Consider the following 20860-nt stretch of genomic DNA (forward strand, 5'->3'; position numbering starts at 1 on the left):
GAGTGAAATGACGTAAGCAACCCGAGCTCTCTCTCTAGAGTATGTGTTGGGTTGGAGAGAGAACACAATCTCACACTGCGTGAGAAAGGAGCGGCACTCAGTGGGCTGCCCGGAGTAGCAAGGTGGGTTATTAACCCTAGGTTCTGGAGGCTCGGCAGGCCAGGAAGTAACAGGTGGCACGAGACGTAGACTCTGGAACTGTCCAGAGAGATCGGAAACCTGAGCGGCCAGGTTCTCCACGGCATGGCGAGCAGCAGACAATTCCTGCTCGTGTCTGCCGAGCATGGCTCCTTGGATCTCGACGGCAGTGTAACGAGCGTCTGAAGTCGCTGGGTCCATTCCTTGGTCGGTTCCTTCTGTCATGCAGGTGAAAGAGGACCCAAAAGCGACTTGGCGAAAACAGAGTCTTTAATCCAGTAAAGTAAATACAATCAAAAAAAACACAACTTTCACTCGAAATGACGAGGACAAACTGGAGACTCGATCTTGAACAGCAGGTGAACAGCAGGTTGCCTCGGGAAGGCACTTGAACCAGACAGACTCAGACACCTGCTCACCACGCAGCATCTGAGGAAAACACGACACGACAGGGCGATACACAAACACAGCACGGTGAATACTAAACAAGGAACCGACAGGGCAGGTACGGGAAACAAGGAGTGAAATAGGGACTCTAATCAGGGAAAAGGATCGGGAACAGGTGTGGGAAGGCTAAATGATGATTATGGGAATAGGAACAGCTGGGAGCAGGAACGGAACGATAGAGAGAAGAGAGAGCGAGAGAGTGAGAGAGGGAGGGGGAGAGAGAGGGATAGAAAGAGGGAAAGAACCTAATAAGACCAGCAGAGGGAAACGAATAGAATGGGGAGCACAGGGACAAGACATGATAATAAATGACAAAACATGACAGCAGTTATACATTTTTACACTTTGGATGGTGTTTCAATATATATATATATATATATATATTTTTTTTTTATATATATATTTTTTTACCTTTATTTAACTATGCAAGTCAGTTAAGAACAAATTCTTATTTTAATATACCCACTCACTACAAAGATAAAGTAATCCTGCAAAGAAATGTACTTTTTGTCCTGAATACAAAGTATTATGTTTAGGGCAAATCTGAGTACAGTACCACACTTCATATTTTCAAGAATGGCGGTGGCTGCATCACGTTATGGGTATGCTTGTCATCTGCAAGGACAAGGGATTCTTTTTAGGATAAAAAGAAACAGAATAGAGCTAAGCACATGCAAAATCATTGAGGAAACCTAATTCAGTCTCCTTTCCAACACCACTGTGAGATAAATTCACCTTTCAGAAGGATAATAGCCTAAACGTAAGGCCAAATCCACACTGGAGTTGCTTACCAAGAGTATCTCTAACGGAAAAAACACGTACATTTCACGTGAACAAATGTGAAGTGCTTCAAAAACACATTTCCATGATCTTGTGGGAAGTTAATGTGATAACGTGACAACGTGTAAAGCAACCTGTGATACTCGTGAAAATGTGATCACAGGTGAAGTGTTCCATGAACACAGGTTTTCAAATGATTTCACACACAAATCATGTGATTTTCCACATATTTTTTCTTCAAGGGCGACATTGAATGTTCTTCAGTTGCCTAGTTGCAGTTTTGACTTAAATCGGCTTGAAAATCTGTGGCAAGACTTGAAAATGGTTGTATAGCAATGATTTACAACCAATTTGACAGAGCTTGAAGAATTTTGAAAATAATAAGGTGCTTACATTGCACAATCCAGCTGTGGAAAGCTCTTAGAGACTTACCCAAAGGTGGTTCTACAAAGTATTGGCTCAGCAGTGTGAATACTTACTGTATGTAAATTAGATATTTCATTATTTAATTTTAAATAAATGAGCAAAAATGTCAAAAAACATGATTTCATTTAATGTTTTCACTTCATTACGGGTACATTGTGTGAATTCAATTTTGTAACACAACAAAATGTGGAATACTTCAAGGGGTGTGAATACTTTCTTAAGGCACTGTATATTTATAATCCCCTAATCCAAACGGATGATTAATTTACCTAGGTCTTATCAATAGCTCTTAGAAGTTTCTAAGTGATAGTGCATGGAGATTGGTGTTATTTCTATTTGTAAAGTAGATATCTTTCCACTTGGAACTGACAGTTTGCTCGACCTCATTAATGATGTCTTTGCGCGTAAAGGCGGTGGAATGATGAGGGAATCAAGTCAAGATCAGAATACAGCGTACCGGTAGACACACCTCTGCCACACCTCCAGTTCTATGATCTCCACCCCAAACGAATAGCTGGCTGGCACATACTTTACCTCATGCTTATGTTCAAGGTCACGATAACGCCTAGAGAGAAAGGTGCATAAAAAGGGAATCGGTTCCATTTACGCGCATAACTTGGGTCTGAATTCCTCTATCGGGTTTGGTACTGTATGATGACTCATTAAGTAAAATGCCTTTTTTTTTTTTTTTTTTTTTTTTACACAAATCTGTTGTAAAAGAGTACAATTGTATCATCAGGCCTGGGACTATATGTAATTGTAGCATTAGCATATTGCACATGACATACAGTACTCGTTGCTCCACCCAAGATTACATAATGTTAGCATATTGGCATGCTAGCAGCATAGTCGGCATAGTACCAGCAGCATACCACCCTGCATACCACTGCTGGCTTGCTTCTGAAGCTAAGCAGGGTTGGGTCCTGGTCAGTCCCTGGATGGGAGACCAGGTGCTGCTGGGAGTGGTGTTGGAGTGCCAGTAGGAGGCACTCTTTCCTCTGGTCTAAAAAAAATATCCCAATTCCCCAGGGCAGTGATTGATTGACACTGTCTTTCAGATGGGATGTTAAACGGGTGTCCTGACTCTCTGAGGTCATTAAAGATCCCATGGCACTTGTTGTAAGAGTAGGGGTGGTAACCCTGGTGCCCTCAAACCATCATCGTCATCTAATAATCCCCAGTTTCCAATTGGTTCTTTCATCCCCCTACTATTCCCCAGGTTGTTGTTGTAAATGAGAATTGTGTTCTCAGTCAACTTACCTGGTAAAATAATGGATAATTGAGAAAGAAAGTACCAGACTCTGGTGAAGAGGTTTACTGACTGAAGTTGGGGGGAATCTCCTTTCTGTTTGTTTGGCGGTTCCATTGTTTATTTCTCACGGTTTCTTGCCTCTTTCCCAAGCAATCGAGCAGAGCATTGAGCAGGAGGAGGGGCTGAACAGATCATCTGCAGACCTGCGAATTCGTAAGACACAGGTGAGTCACTCGCTCGTATCTTCTGCACATCCACTGAGGAGATGCCAAGTACCAAAAAGGTGTTGATCAAACATAAAGCTGCTGGTGTATCATAAAGACGGAGAATACATGGCCTCACCACCAGTTTAGCCTTCTGCCAACTACACTTTTGCAGACTTGGCTTTGAAAAAGAAACAAAAACAAATACTATTTGAATACAGGTCTGACATTTAAAGCTATAATGTTATTGTAACCATGTGGTCTGATGCCTACCCAGAATACCACCAATTAGGCCTAGTGTATAAATCTTCATATAGTAGGAGACTTAAGGGATACCCCTATGAAGCGGGAATTCCTAAGGCCTTCATGACCATGGACCGTGATGCACCATTGAATGTAAAAGCTCATTGACATACATTTGTCTTTTGACATGATAGAAAATGTGTTAGATTGATCATGTCATTTCAAGGATGAAGTAAGCAATTATGTAGAAGAATGAAGCTATGAAATATATATTCAAATGTACTTTTAAGATGAAACAACTTGGCATATATCAAGAGTTTTAGAAAAGCCATGTGAGAAATGTGCTTAAAAAACGAACGATTAAAAATTAGGATATATGTTCTGCTGGCTTGGGGTAGGTCCTCCCCCTTGGGTTGTAACCAGTTCTCAAATTAACCGGGGATAGTGAATGAAGCTTCATTCTCAAATAAAGATTCATTTGGTTATGACGTCTGTATGAGGACTAATTATCTTTCCCCTAGGACCACATTTAAAAGCATTGGTTAACTTTAGAGTAACACAAAAACCAAAGTATGTTCTTTGAATATGAAGTGAAATTATGACGCCACCACATTCTCTGAATAGAATTGTGAAAGATTGTCAATCTGCTCAATTACCAACCGTTATCAATTGTGGCACAAAGTGTTTGTTGGTAGTTAAAACAAATGTACTTTGAAACCAAAGTATACACCTCACACACACATGGTTATGGGCTTTAAAAATGAAGACACCTGTACCATGTTAGATATAGAGTTGAAATGTATTACATTTTGAGTTTGCACCCCAATATTACACTTTATATACAGTTGAAGTCGGAAGTTTACATACACTTGGGTTGGAATCATTAAAACTCGTTTTTCAACTACTCCACAAATGTCTTGTCAACAAACTATAGTTTTGACAAGTCCGTTAGGACGTCTACTTTGTGCATGACACAAGTACCTTTTCCAGCAATTGTTTGCAGTGTAATGGCAGGAACGGACCAAGATGCAGGGTGGTAAGTGTCCATAATGTTTTTAATAAAGACAAATGAACACTCGAACAAAAACAATAAATGATAACGTGAAATCTACAAAAAACGAAACAGTACCGTGTGGCGACAAACACACACATGGAAACAAACACCCACAAAACAACAGTGAAACCCAGGCTACCTAAGTATGATTCTCAATCAGGGACAACTAACGACACCTGCCTCTGATTGAGAACCATACTAGGCCGAAACAGAAACCAAACATAGACAAACATGTGGATATATTGAAGCAACATCTCAAGACACCAGTCAGGAAGTTAAAGCTTGGTCGCAAATGGGTCTTCCAAATGGACAATGACTCCAAGCATACTTCCAAAGTTGTGGCAAAATGGCTTAAGGACAACAAAGTCAAGGTATTACAGTGGTCATCACACAGTTCTGATCTCAATTCTGTGGAAGATTTGTGGGCAGAACTGAAAAAGTGTGTGAGAGCAAGGAGGCCTACAAACCTGACTCAGTTACACCAGCTCTGTCAGGAGGAATGGGCCCAAATTCACCCAACTTATTGTGGGAAGCTTGTGGAAGCCTACCCGAAATGTTTGACCCGAGTTAAACAGTTTAAAGGCAATGCTACCAAATACGAATTGATTGTATGTAAACTTCTGACCCACTGGGAATGTGAATAAATAAATAAAAGCTGAAATAAATCATTATCTCTACTATTATTCTGATATTTCACATACTTAAAATAAATCCTAACTGTGGGGTTCCTACATTTTTATGAGGATGAAATGTCAGGAATTGTGAAAAACTGAGTTTAAATATATTTGGCTAAGGTGTATGTAACCTTCCGACTTCAGCTGTATATATACTAATCAAAAATATAAACACAACATGCAACCATTTCAATAAAGTTGCTGAGTTACAGTTCATATAAGGAAATCAGTCAATTTAAATAAATGAATGGCAATAATCTATGAATGGGCAGGGGCGCAGCCATTGGTGGGCCTCGGAGGGAGCGAAGCCCACCCAATGGTCAGCCAGGCCCAGCCAATCAGAATTAGTTTTTTCCTTCAAAAGGGATTTATCACAGACAAAAATACTCCTCAGCACCCATGTCCCTCCCCTCAGACAATCCTGCTTGTGAAGGACCCGAATGTGGAGGTCCTGGGCTGGCGAGGTTACACGTGGTCTGCAGTTGAGGCCTGTTAGACATATTGCCAAATTCTCTAAAACGAAGTGGTAGAGACATTAACATGGAATTCTCTAGGAACAGCTCTGGTGGATATTCCTGCAGTGTATCATGACAATTGCACGCTCACGCTAGCATTGTGTTGTGTGAATAAACTGCCCATTTTAGAGTGGCCTTTTATTGTCTTTGTGTAATGATCATGCTGTTTAATCAGCTTCTTGATATGCCACATTTGTCAGGTGGATGGATTATCTTGACAAATGCTATAATGCTCACTAACAGGGGTGTAAACTAATTTATGCGTAACATTTGAGAAAAATAAGCTTTTTGCGGATATGGAACATTTTTCTGGGACGTTTTATTTCAGCTCATGAAACATGGGACCAACACTTTACATGTTGTGTTTATATTTTTGTTCAGTGTACATCACAAAGACTGAAAAATAACAAAACCATTTGACGTAGAAACACCTGATTTTCAGCAGGTTTAAAAAAATATATACAGTATGAGGCCACGAGTCACAAAGAAAAATACTTGTTGAACAAAATCATCTCTTTCGCTGAGCAATTGTATTAGTATAAAATAATATAATTCCCCTTATTTTTGAGCATATAATATAGCTCAGTATTTGAGTTATTATCAAATACTGAAATTGCACTGAATTGTGACTTTTTCAAAATGACACTTTTCTTTTAAACCACCCAAATGTTCATTCATTTGAAATTCAGATAATCTCACTCTGAACCAATTTTCTTCAGAGGTGGCCAGAAAGGATATCTGTCATTTGAATATCTTGACTCTCTCAACCACCTGATCCTCTGACTCACTGCCACAAATTCCAGCCTCTCTTCCATCCTCACCATAGCTGCACTTAGAAAAAACAGGTTCCAAAAAGGTTCTTCGGCTGTCCCCTTAAAGATAGCCCTTTTTGGTTTGAGGTAGAACCTTTTTTTGTTCCAGGAAATGATAGTTACTGCTGATGCAGTGTGCAGTCTTCATTTGCACTGCAGATGAATTAACATATAAAAATGTTGTTTTGGTCCCCACCATGATCGTTGATAGCAAACATTAGAACTATTTTGGGTTCCTTGCAGAACCATTTGTGTAAAGGGTTCTACATGGAACTTAAAAGTATTCTACCTGGAACCGAAAAAGGTTATTCAGAGGGTTCTCCTGTGGGGACTGCCAAAATAACCGTCTTAAGTTCGAGATAGCACTTTTCTAAGAGTGTACCTCTCCCTTATTCTCTGCCCTGCATTGTTAGTGGGTTATTCAGGCAAGCCGAGCAGGAGACAGAGCTGGGCTGAATATCAGGCCTTCCCTTCAGGACACAGAATTGAGCCATCCTTGCTTTGACCCCTGCCTGTATTATTTTCGGCAGTAATTCAATGCACAAGGCTCAGTGATACTCAATGATCCCCTCTGGTGGACGGAACGTTCAACTGCCACTGTCATTGACTTTGCAGCATCAGCAAAATCTCTAATGCAGCAGCCACTATTTGAATTCAGGTGCGTGTGTGCATACATATGCAGGCGTTTCTGCCATTTTCATCAAGGCCATGATTGATGCACACTGCAAATGGCCAATTAGGCATCATCACATTATCAGATGGTGTTGATCGACCTTATTTATTATTTTCTTTGCTCCAGTGGCCACTCCCTAACCCCCCCCGTCTGATCTCCCTGTGTCTGTTCTTTTAGCACTCGACGCTGTCACGCAAGTTTGTAGAGGTGATGACCGAGTACAACACCACGCAGTCCAAATACAGGGACCGCTGCAAGGACCGTATCCAGAGACAGCTGGAGATCAGTGAGTATCTGTAGCCCACCACCATCATAGGGCACAGTTAAGGCACCGCTGACATTCCATACTATACTCTATATCATGGATCATTGGGGGGGCCAAATGAAAAAAAAAAATGGGGGGGCCAAATGAAAAAAAAATGGGGGGGCAAATCATTCCACCCGCGGGCCAAATTCGGTCCGTGGGCCACCAGTTGGGGAACCCTTCTCTATATAGTATCTATGTATGGCAATACTTTTCAAGTACAGTACAGTTCGTAGAGCATAGAACCATCCAGTACACAGACATTACAGTATATTGACATTACCAACCTAGATTCTCTCTTTTAAGGTGGGTTAGACCCAGACTTCATTTAGCGTTCTTTGTAAATGACTTTGTTAAAAAGGCTGCACAAATATAATCCAATTGATTGATTGGATGATTGATTTTGTGATTGGTAATACATCAACAAGACTAATGCCATGCACACACATGCTGACAGCAGACAGGGTTACACCGACTGACAAGGAGGTACGTTAGTATCTTACACAAGAAATAGCCAGAGTTCTTACTAAATATACACTGATACCCAACAGTGCAGACACAAAAATGGGTTTTGCAGACGTAAGGATATTTTCAAGGCAGCCTCACTGACCTTCATATGAGACAGACTGTAATTCACAGACAGTGAGTATCCTTTTAATACTGAAGTATTAGATAATACTGAAGTACACAGATACAGACACTGGCAAGCGTTACATACACAACTCACAGCCATAGTGACATCTGAGATCCGGACATCAACTAGTATTATGCACAGACACAGTATTTTTCGAAGACTGGGACAGACTAAGCAGTATAGATGCATTTTAAGTTTATTAAGACAATATTAAGTAGACAAGGGGGTTGAATGGCCACATATGACCACATATTAGCCAATGATAAGTTGTATAGTCATGCAGTTTTCAAAAACAAAATACTTTCCTTATAGTACAGTGATAGCTTGATTGTAATTCAGCTCACACATTTAATTTAAAAGCTGTGTTTTCTTTCATATTATTTCATTTTGAGTCATATTTTTAGGATACCTTAGAGCTTTAAATTGATCTAGATTATTCTAGACATCTGGTTAGAGATACATGGTCTTTTTTCATTACTACCCAAAATCTGTGCTGTGCCTCAAATTGGCACTAAAACAGTGGGAATGTGTTGATTTAAATAACTAAACTTGAAGTGCATCAGGCAAAGCATTATGATCATTTGTTGGCAATATATTTCATTGTGTGTGTGTGTGTGTGTGTGTGTGTGTGTGTGTGTGTGTGTGTGTGTGTGTGTGTGTGTGTGTGTGTGTGTGTGTGTGTGTGTGTGTGTGTGCGTGCGTGCGTGCGTGCGTGCGTGCGTGCGTGCGTGCGTGCGTGCGTGCGTGCGTGTGTGTGTGTGTGTGCGTGCATGTGCTCGGCAGCTGGGAGAACAACCACCAACGAGGAGCTGGAGGATATGCTGGAGAGTGGCAAGCTTGCCATTTTCACCGATGACGTGAGTACAACACCTGAGCCAGGCCATTCCCCATGGCAGACATATATCCACAGCGAAGGCATGGGGACCACAGATGCTAATGACCTGTGTGGCTAGTCATAGCTAACTCGCTACATCTGTCACGTTTGCGTTCAATGAACTACCGCTATGTCCTGATATGAATTTTACCAGAAGAAGAATGTTGATTATTACAGGTGGTAAAGGAACACATCAAATCCTCTTCTATCCTCATCCTCGGTCTCCTTCTCAACCCTTTGTTTTGGGTCCTTAGATCAAGATGGACTCTCAGATAGACAAGCAAGCCCTGAATGAGATTGAGACCCGACACACCGAGATCATCAAGCTGGAGAACAGCATCCGTGAGCTGCACGACATGTTTGTGGACATGGCCATGCTGGTCGAGAGCCAGGTAAAGTTTTGTTTTTATTTGAAATGTTTTTAAAAGATGAATGAATTCACGAAAGCCCAGTTTTATGCCATTAGCCTTGTGTTGAGCACAGATTACAATCGAATAGGTTACAATCGGGCCTACTCATGCCAATATCAAGGGTGTGGTTTAATTCTGCACCAATGGCATCAAGAGTCCTTTTGTGATGTTAAAATGAAAACATTGTAGATTCTATGTATCTTCGAACTGTGCCTCACGTCTTCCATAATGAAATCTGTCCAACTGTGATTTCATTTTTGACACAATTGTCTGAGAACAGGGCAGATACTTGGAGCTGAACGTGTGAACGTATGACATTTAGCCTCAGGCGTGTGGGTTCACAGGCATATTTGAGTAATTGTGCTTTGAGACAGGACAAATGTTGCATGCTGTTATCGTTCTATGTTGGACATGTTTATATGTTTATATCCTGGTTTCATCAGTGTAGCCGGCTCTCTGCTTCTAGGGCTCAGTTATCTTAATTTGTCAGATATCCCCAAGGAGACGTGGGTGGGTGTGGAATCAGGCGCAGGAGAAACAAGTTCTGAAGGAAAAGGGGCGTTTATTTAAACAAGTTCAAAATAACAGGACACCGGACTACAACAGTAACCACAAAACCCCACTCAGACACAGTCCAGGGGGAAAAACCACCTGTTAAAAATGAACTGAAGAAAACGCAACCCAAAACACATTGACAGTCAAACTAAAACAATCCCGCACAAAAACCCAAAGGAAATGGCGAGATTAAATACCCCCCCCCCTCCTCCCTAATTAACCAAAATGAAACCAGGTGAAACACGAAACAGACGTAACCAAAAGAAAAGGGATCAGTGGCAGCTAGTAGACTGGCGACGACGACCGCCGAGTGCCGCCGGAACAGGGAGAGGAGCCGCCCTCGGTGGAAGTCGTGACATAATTAATGAAGGGTTCTTGCAGTACGTTCAGGGTTCTGGCTGTACATTGTGGTTGCACTTAGATTAAAATGGTATAGCAAATACTTGCACCTTAAAAATGCATGAGAAAAAACATCACTTAAATACTGGATGATATTCTAGAATTGTTGTCTTACATGTGTCGTTAACATACGACAGTTTATTCCCAAAACTTAACTTAATTAAGTTACATGATCAAATATTTTCATATTTACAGAACATTTATTAATATTACATAGCATCTCTATACATTATGTGAGATACAATATGAGAATACTATGTTGCCAATTTCGATTCTCACTGTGAAGAAATGACCGTTGACATCCAATAAGAGCCTATGAATCTCATCAGGACGACCTAAATTAGGAAATTGCTTCTGGGTAACAGGGAAATATGGTTTCTAAGTTTAGCTCATGCACTATAAACCGTTTGTGAGTTGGATTATTTCATCCAAAGTACAATAGGGGAGAAAAGCTTTTGGGTGACAATTCTTCTCTTTCTCTTGAGGGCTTTTCCTCATGGACAACATGCAATTGTGTGTGATGAATAAACACAGGTACTTAGCTATGCTCATCTCAGTTATGAATCAATACGTTTGTTAACATAAAATAAAAATCCATCTTTTACATGGAAGACGACATTTAGATGCTAAGTGCCTGCATCAATATCACTTAAATAAAAATGAAAATGAATAGAAACAGCATATATTTGTGCGAGAAGCTTTGTTTGGATTCAAAAGACCAGAAATACAATACCACACATGAGCCTTATACAAACATGGGGCAGAAACATATGCATACAATGTGGGTTGAGGCTGACTTTAAGTGATAATGGACAAGGTATTCTCCTCAGTCCCCTTGCATTTTGAGGACGGTGCTTTTTGCTGTTTACAGGGAGAGATGATTGACAGAATCGAGTACAACGTGGAGCACTCCGTGGACTTTGTGGAGCGGGCGGTGTCTGACACCAAGAAGGCTGTCAAATACCAGAGCCAGGCTCGCAAGGTAAGTCACAGGCTCTCCGTAGAGCAGGGCTAACGCATGTATTGTGCATACACATGTTTTATCACTGTCACTTTGCTGTAACCCACATCCTCGACCTACATGAGGATGTATACATACATGTATACATTCTAATATACATACTATACGTATGACATCATACAAACAAACACACATACTAAAATAGGCACAGCATCCTCCTACAATCAATCACACCACAGAAATGCCCACCACCCCCTCATACTATATTATTAAATAGTACACACACACACACACTCTTATAATAATAATATCCACCACCTCTTCATGTACAGTGCATTTCCTCTTGGGCGTTCCACCCTCATTCTCTCAGTACCTCAGTGATTACCAAGCGACCAACCTCCTCAGGCGTGATAGCTTTGGACACAATGTACACACTGATGTGTTGTATAGATAAATGGCATTGTCCCTGACCGTAAAACTGTCCCGTAGCATGTATACAATCACAAGCCTCCCTGTGTCTCACTAACACCATCACCACCTTGTCCCCCCCTTGCAGAAGAAGCTCATGATCATCGTCTGCTGTACTATTCTGGGAGTCGTCTTGGCGTCCACTATCGGCGGATACCTGGGCTTTTAATGACGACGACAACGATGACAGACGGCCACAAGAGGAAAAAAAAACACAGAGAGAAAAATATCATATACAATATCAGATAAGGAAAACGTTCTAAAAGTGGTTGGGTGGGGTTGAAAAAACAAAGACCAAAAAAATACGACAATAAACATACAAATAAACATAATATTTGCAATGTACATGTAAATGTATTGAACATAAGAAACAGCACATGGGTTAGCTACCTGGAAAGAAATATGACGTAAAATATTTTTTTGGAACGTTTCATTCTTTTTTGGGGGATCTCCAGGACAGTGCCAATGACTGCTAAATTGTGTGTTGTTCCAGCAAAGGTAGTTTACTTGGAATGCGATTTTAGAACATAATGCACAAAACTGTAGAAGGGAATTAGGATGATCGGTGTACCTTATTTCATAGATACAATAATCACGTTTCGTTGGGAGACACTGACTTTGGTTTTGGTCTTTTAGAGACTTCTCATGGGTTGATTATTCCTGTCAATCAGGTTAAACAGCCAGTCAAATTAGTGTAGTCAATTTGAGTAACCTGCCAATGGGCTAATCAAATCTCCTAGATAGGCATTCATTTGCAACAATGTCTTTACTTCGACCAATAGGGACAGGAGCTGACACCCATGGAGCTGTTACAACGGCAGATGAAAGGCGTGGCACTGCAGTAGCAGGTTTAAAAAACAAAAACAACTGACAGTTTGCAGGTGCTCCATCAAAGCCCTTCTCTGCTCTTATCCATACAGTAGGAGCATGGAGAGAGGAATGTCTCAGGGTCTTCAGCTAATTCGATATGTCTGCGGCAGAAACCAAATTCAGAGAGACAGATTAGAGAGGTGAGGGGGGGGGGGGGTAAACCGACGGTCGAACGATGCAATTTTGACAAAGAAAGCCGATCAGCTCGAGTTTTCCCAGGGATGTTAAAAGAGAACAGACAGAGTAAAGATACACCAGAGAGGGAAGGAAGAGAGGGAGGTAAAAGAAAGAGAGACCTATAGCCGTCACGCCTGTTCTACAGATTTTGCAAAAAAATTGGAACATGTTAAAAAGTCAAGATGGAAATTGAACAACGGAATCTCAAAACTTGAAATGCTGGCTAGCCCTGGTGTCGAGTCTCATGTCTTGCTTTGGAAGTGGTTAGTTCTACTGTGGTCGTGTAGTGTGTGACGTGTCCTGTGACAAATAGTCTGGCCTCATATTTCCAATGGACCTTTAGCTATATTTAGCATTTTGCAGTTTGCTTTATTTTAAAAACATATAAGCAAATGGGTACTTTGAATGGAACAAGTTTGTGTGCCCCTCTATGTGAAATTGTATTTTTTACTAAGCAAAGATATAATCTTAAAAAACACGCAACTATAGAATCGATTCATAAAACATGTTAGGTATTGATAATCTATCAATCGGTAGGTCATGTCGAGTTTGAAGGGTTTTAACCCTCCGCTTGAGTTGTTTGGGTGCCATTTCATAAAGATGGGCGTTTTCCCTCTTAATAGCCCGTTGGTGGTTCTGAACTCGTACCAGTTCAGAATGACAAGGTCAGGAGAGAATACTGTGCTCTATGATTGCACAATCTTACAAACCAATGCCATTTGAGTTCAGGCTAAGAACAGATATGAATGCTGCTACATTTATCTGACGGAGACAACTCTACCTTGCCAAGGAAATATGCATGGCAACATGACACGGATGTCACAGTGACTCTGTTGAAGCCAGCGCTGTAATGCCGCAGATTAAGATCCAAACTGCGGGGAATGACTGGATCTAAATCATGACTCGTGAGCCTCTTGCCCTCGAAGTCCCAATTCCCTGGCATGCGTTGATGGTCTTGGCCCCCGACTAGATGAACTGAAGCGTTCTGACTGTTTGGGGTCACCTTCATGGAATAGTGTCCCAGTGTAGTTCATATGACAAGGCCTTATACCCCCTGTGTTCTAGATTGGACATGGACCTAATCAGAGTGTAGAATATACTCTACGATCAATAGATATTGAAAAAAAGCAACAATCGTATTGCTGGTGTATTGATTTGATTATAGCCAATTTAAATAGTAACCCAATTATCCTTTGACATTAGCTTCCTATATGTAGGAACGTCATAGGATATAAGTTGTAGCCTGGCGGTTAAGAGCGTTGGGCCAGTAACTGAAAGGTTGCTGGTTCAAATACCTGAGCTGACTGGGTGAACAATCTGTTTATGTGCCCTTGAGCAAGGGCACTTAACCCTAATTACTCCTGTACTACCCTCTGGATAAGAGCGTCAGCTAAATGACTTAAATGTAAGTCAGAAGTTGTACTCTTCTTCATTTCAAGTGCCCAAACAGACTATGTTGGCCACTACAAGATGAAACTGTGTTTTCTTGTAATTGATACTTTGACTGTATATGTAATAATTGTAAGGAAAAAACAATATGTTGTCAAATGTTTTCTTAAAATACTAATTTTGTGTTGAATATGTCCTTAATATTGTATATTCAAAGGGAGGAGCCAGCTTTCAGTTTTCTGAACTTGGATTTTAAGAGTGCTACGGAAATGTAGCTAAAAATTCAACATTTCCAAATGCCAAAAGTGACTCTGTTCAGTGTAAAACCAAAGGCAGATGATTTTACTTCACGGGTGCCCCAACACAGATAATCACGTTAGATTAACCTTCTGACACAGAATAGTCTATTAATGCAAATCTCACAGGACATTGGATAGGATATTTCAGAGTTAGACCTAATTCATCTTACCTATTGGCTGCTACAAAATCAATACACACCCACTCACCCTTCACAGTTACATGGTCATTCCCCTGTCATTGTCATCAGCGAGGAATGTTATTTTCTAAGTCATCGGTTTATTGGTGAATTTCTAAGTCAAGTGGTCCTATGATGGTCATCCCTGACTGACATTGAACTGTCTCTGTTGTTGTCCAAACTTGAAACTATAGTAACTACATTAAAGTTATGTTCCACTTTCAGCTCAGCGGCCAACCAAATCATGTCCTTTTCAAGTGCTAAGTAGTAGTTAGCTGATGCTTTGTGCTAAGGCCCACCATATCATCATAAGGACAATACTTGCAATAAATAGGAAGCTGAAACCTTCAATGAAAGGTTCGGTCATTTCACAAATCCATGCAAAAGGCTCTTTGGTTCTGAGTGTGAAACAGTGGCCTTTGATAGTGGGATGTCCTTACAGAATGGGAGTTTGCGTTGCTGACTTTTTCCATGAACAACCACATAACATTGGGAGTTTGGCACTCACGTACAGCTTGGAACACATTGAGCGAGAAACAACAACAAAAAATGGCCTCTATTTTAACACGATTTAACTTCAGGACTAACCCATGTCACTGTTTTCTACGTGCATACCGGTAACCACTTTTGAGTTCTGTACAATCTCGATCACCACATGAGACGTGATATTTCAGTCCCACCATGACTTAAAGGCGCTTATATTACTTTGGTGAGCCTCTGAAGTCCAATTTGTATCTTTCCATGGCAAGAACGTCTTTCTGCAGCAAGAGATATTGAGGGCATAGGAATGGCAAACGGGAAATGTAGGTTAATTTGACCAACATCTCCACCCACAGATTCAGGGGGGAATCTGACTGTAGTCCTCAAGTCATTCCAGCACTGGCCAGCATGTTATTTTGAAGCTTCTGTGTATTTAATGTGTCCAACCACTTACATGTACAGTTAAAATGGGGTTCTTATTGATGTCGTCGTTGTTTTTTAAAAGGAATATGGCTCGGGAGCCCTTATTCTTTAAGGCATGCAACTTTCGGCTTTGTGAGTTTGCATGGTGATTTCCGCTCTCGATCATGTGCGCACTTTACACTCTATAAGAAAACACTGTCTATCACATTCACGGTTTAATTTATCGATCAATTATTTATATTTACTCACTGAGGACGGGGTGAGGGCTTATAGTTATATCACTGCTGGTGTCTGTTTTATCGCAAGTCTACAGAGACACCATATTTACAGTGGTACGTCCAGAGAGGTGATCTACGTATGTACGAGTGTGTGTAAACCTCTGGGTACTGTTTGGTGCAAAATGTCCTCTCACCCTTCATCCAGAGTACTGTAGTGTGCGGTTTTTCCCCACCATGGCAGAACCCCTAGTAGTAATTCTGATACATTCCATTCTGTACCCCTCTTTCTCTCCCATGGCATCTTTCCCACTTTGCTCTGTGTGCTTCTATGGTGGCGTATGTGTCCTTTGTGAGGAAACGTTAATCGTGAGTCTTTAAAGCTGCGACTGCAACTTGTGAGCTCCTAGGCCTTGTGTGCATGCCCCTCGTCCCTGGCACAAAAAAAAACGATGGTGCGTGTGTGTGTTTGTGTGTGAGCATGAACGTTTGTTTGTGTACAGTATGTGTGTGCACGTCTGTGATCGGCGCAGATCAGTTGCATCACACATTGAGCACGCGACTAGGCGTAAGGGCTGTTTGGGTTTAGCAGGTCCATGGGTTGTAGCTGTTGAGTTCCAGTTTTATGTTGAAAACAGAACAACAAAAATACACTATTTATATATGTTACCAAATTCCAACCAAAGCATTTTGCCCCACGTGTTCTCAGTCACCTGATCAAAGAGCACAAAGAAAGTCAAGTTTACAAAAAAATGCTTATAATATAATAATAGGAATCTAGAGTTATCATCCAGATCATATCCCCACCTTCAAATCATTGTACGTTGATCTGTCAGCTAATTGATTCAAACGTTTGAAATGACTTGTTGAATAGACTTCACAAATTGTCCTTTAATCATTCGTAGTTTGTAGTCTTCATGGTTGCAACAGTGAGAAGAGATGGATAATCATATGATGTACATGCAGTCCTCTGACACTTGAGTCCAATGGAGACAACAGTGACTACTATTATTTCTGCATAGTCTATACACCTATCTTTATGCACACAATATCGACATGTTTTTTTTTGTTATGCCCTCTTTTACCACCCAATTCAACGCCCACCTGCTTTGCTTTCTGTGTGCTGGCAACACACCTGAATGGAGTGTACCCAGATCAACTTTGGTGAATATAAGGGCACTGACCTGGATGAACCAAAGTATTCTATGTTTCTATTCCTGTATTGTTTTGAAGTGAAAAGAGGTGCCGGGTGTGCGGCACATCGGTAATGGCCCCCAAGCGTAGTGAGCATAGAGAAAGCGTTCTGTAAAATGAGTGGAGAAGGAATGACGGTAATGACCTGGCCATCTAGCTTCTGTCAGTGCGAAGCCTTGTCGGTGCAGTCAATGGAAAGACAAAACGTTCTTCTGGAAAAGGGGTTTGAATATGGTCTTGAACTGCAATTATAACCAGTTCGATCTTTCAAAACGAAATATCATGTTTTATTTTATCATGGTTCATATTTGGAGTTTCGCTGGCTATATATATGGGCACCCATACATATTTGCTTTGCTTGTAGCCACAAGAAATCCAAGGCCCTATGCAATGGCCCCTGGCTTTTATCCTCAACGTTATGTCAATATTCAAACTGCTTTCACAGAAGAGGTTCATTTCAAAAACCAACTAAGCCCTCTTCAGAGATGCTCATTTCTATTGTGGCTTACTAATGTGCTACTGTTATTTGCCACGACGAAACCGTTTGTTGTTGTCTTTGCTTTATGGTCCTATTTTGGAAAATACTCACCATATCTCACAACAGTATTCCTTTGTAATCAGTGTTCTATTTGGGAGCGGGGTTGGCGGTGTAGGAATGGTGCCCCGAAATTGTGACTTCAGAAAGTCGATCATTATCTGAATGGCTAACAGTAGGTTAACAGAAAACTGAATAGATATGAAATATATTGTTATAATGAGAAGAAAATGCAGTAACCTGTGCAAACTGAGGGAGAAAGAATGGCAAAATGATCAAATGCTAAACTAAAAAAATGAGTGATTATATTATAGCAATGATTTAAAGAAATAAAGGAGTTATGTTAACAAAAATAATAGTAGTAATATTGAAATGCTCGCAATTTTGTCCAACTGAACTGGATCTTTGTGTCTTGTAATTATTGTAAATACTTCAAAGAGAGAAAAAATGACTTGCATGTCCATGTATAAAACTACTGAGAAACTTGTTCCGGTCAAAGTTGTGAAGTGGTTCGATCTCTGCCCCATACCCACTGTCCCCCCCCCCCTCTTTGGACTGACTGTCTGTACATATATGTTCTTTCAGTTTTAATGTGTGTTTGGACAAAAGAAAGAATCATTTGTGTGACCAACCATATCAGTCAAAACCCCACCCGTTTGATTTCGTTCAGAGGCATCCGTCTCTGATGAATAGTGCTTCCCTCCATCCGTAGTAAGAAGGGAGTGGCAATGCATGTTGCCATGCTGTCTCGGTTTCCTGCTTCCAGGCCAAATATGAACTCAAACACTCTCTTTGTCTCCAATTAGTAGCTGGTAGTCAGCCAAAAACAGCCCTGTCATTGTGATTGGCATTGTCTTGTATAATGACAATGTCAACCTTGTCACTTGGCTTTGGGCTTCTTCTCATGGGTCTAGGGTCTCTCATCGCTGTGGAAAGTGTACTGTGGTGAAAAAACAAGTCCTTCTCTTAATTGAACCCGCCATTACGTAGTGGTCATGACATTTAAAGTCATTAAGCGCTCATTTGTGTGATCTTTAATGTCTGGCAAGTGTTGCAACTCTCCTATGTTCATGGGAGAGAACTAGGAGAGGCAATTATTTATATTGTCAAAATTGTAAGAAGAATTTCAATTCTTGAAATTAGTTAGGCTCTGCGTTGAGTTTTGTCCTCTTTTGTACTGATATCTTAGCGCGTCAGATGCAAACAACTGAGTTTGAGAGGATTTTGTCCCAATTGTGAGAGCAACCCAAGGAGGTCTGATCATCCTCAAAGGGAACGTTGTGGATCATACTGAAAGATTGGCCCTGTGACAATATAGAAATCCACTTTTATGTGCAATACAAAAGAAAAAGGGCTTTCTCTAACATGCAGAAGTGAGACACATTTAACCCAGACTTCGATCAACCACAACACAGTTTTGGTTGCAGATCGAAAGCCACAGTTGGTAGAAGTGATTTGAAATGTGTAACAACACAGGCAGAAGAGAACAACTCCATCATGTTCAGTGAAAGTCCGTGAAGAGGGGGGTTGGTCAGGGTGGAAGAGATCGAGGAAACAAGAAAATGATACTGAGAGAGACTGACAAAAAGAGGACAGTTGGATCGTTTGCTGCAACTTTGACTGGAAATGCAACTTGTGTCCCGTTTTTTTTGTGTGCGTGTGTGTGTGTGCGTACCGTAATGTAAAAAACTATCTGTCCCTCTCTCTCCCTCTCTTGTACTGCTGTTTGCTGTTCTGTTTAGTTAGTGTGATGTGCCAGTATTTCCCCTCCCCAGCCCTCTTGCTCTCTCTCTCTCCCTTTTCTCCATGGATCTTTAAGATGACAACTCTATGCAGATGCTGTCTTTTATAAGTGTGTCAAATTTTAATTTAAAATAAAAACGATTTTAAAAAACTAACCCGACAGACATATTGAAATGATAACAAAAAAATGAATAAATAAAAGGATTGTTCAGTGTACCCTCGCAGTGGTTGGTCTTCATTACTGTTGTCAGTCTCCATCGCTATAGTACACAATGGCTCAAATTCAATTGTAATGTTTGTAAATTATGTTCTTAGATCATAATCTACCAAACATATGGCAACGTAATGTTATTTTGTGTTATTTTGATTCAGGAATATGGGATATTAGTTTGTGTTAAACATCCTCATGTTATCCTTTCAACACCTTGAGTGTGTCTGAAGTCCCTGGGGCCAATTCATTGAGTTGTGGATGAAGTCACAGTGAGTATCTCTGTAGACCCCGATCGCCCTCCACTGGGCTAGCAACATCTCAGACAACTCTCCACTGTGATATGCGAGACTTGGCAAGCAATCTGACACAAAAAAAATGGCTGCTGTGCATCACTCGGGTAAGTCAAGTGTTACAAATTGGTAGTGGGCGAGGTGACGGAGTTCACTCCTTACAATTTAGCATATTTTGACACCTCGTGAAACGAACAATATAAATGTAATCCAGCATTATTGTATTATGTCAATGGTTTTCCTTGAAAGGACCCACTGTCATCCAGTATGTTTTTAAAGGTGGACTAGGCCATATTGAAGAAGCATCTCAGTGCGGATCTATGATCCGTCCATATATTATTCATTAAAATCCAATAGACTAAACTGATCCTATATCAGCACTCCTACTCAGACCCTTTGAACAAAGGGCTTTGAACAGCTGCTCAGCCATGCTGTGTGGGTTAGCTCTTCCAGCACAGTGCCCATCAGGTTCCCAGCCTCCCAAAAGCACCACTAGGAATCCATGACTCACGGTCCAGTCTACACATTATGACCTCATCATTAAGGCATGCAAGACATCTCCACTTTGATCACTCACCCTGGTGCAAATTCTATCCCCATCACCTCACCATGGCTACTTACCATTGAGGTTTTATGATTGTTTTGTACAGTACACGGCTGTTCATCTGTCCTCTGCTATGTGCTGATTCTAATTAGATAGTATGTTAAATGACACAGCACATATTTTAACATTTGAATGTACAATACTTTACACAAGGTTTCGGTGAAAGACTGACACAAAACCACAATGTAATGACCTGAATGGGGAATGTGGAGAAGTAGGAAATTCAAGATGGAGATAAAAAGGAAATGCAAACAAAAAGGCCTGTTTTTGATTAACTAAACCATTCCCATCTGTGTCAGCCATACAAATCTAGCTCCACCAATCAACAAAGGAAAACGCAAAGAACCAATTTGAACATTTCTGAAAAAACACCTAAATAAATACAGTACTCCATTTTGTGCAGGGATTCAATAGTCTGTTACCTCAACATCC

General features: G+C 40.8%; 1 protein-coding gene across 1 annotated transcript in view; it reads left to right on the forward strand.

The window, feature by feature from the left end:
* LOC124016106 (syntaxin-1B) overlaps positions 1-19539 on the forward strand; it is a 73113-nt gene extending 53574 nt beyond the window's left edge. Inside the window, exons 5-10 of the mRNA XM_046331634.1 lie at positions 3194-3267; positions 7395-7503; positions 8939-9012; positions 9284-9421; positions 11265-11375; positions 11911-19539. Of these exons, the coding sequence (XP_046187590.1) occupies positions 3194-3267; positions 7395-7503; positions 8939-9012; positions 9284-9421; positions 11265-11375; positions 11911-11991 (587 nt within the window). The 3' untranslated portion in view covers positions 11992-19539. The remainder of the gene's footprint in view (positions 1-3193; positions 3268-7394; positions 7504-8938; positions 9013-9283; positions 9422-11264; positions 11376-11910) is intronic.
* Positions 19540-20860: the final 1321 nt, after the last annotated feature.

Source organism: Oncorhynchus gorbuscha, linkage group LG26 (assembly GCF_021184085.1).
Source record: "Oncorhynchus gorbuscha isolate QuinsamMale2020 ecotype Even-year linkage group LG26, OgorEven_v1.0, whole genome shotgun sequence".
NCBI classification, from domain to species: domain Eukaryota; kingdom Metazoa; phylum Chordata; class Actinopteri; order Salmoniformes; family Salmonidae; genus Oncorhynchus; species Oncorhynchus gorbuscha.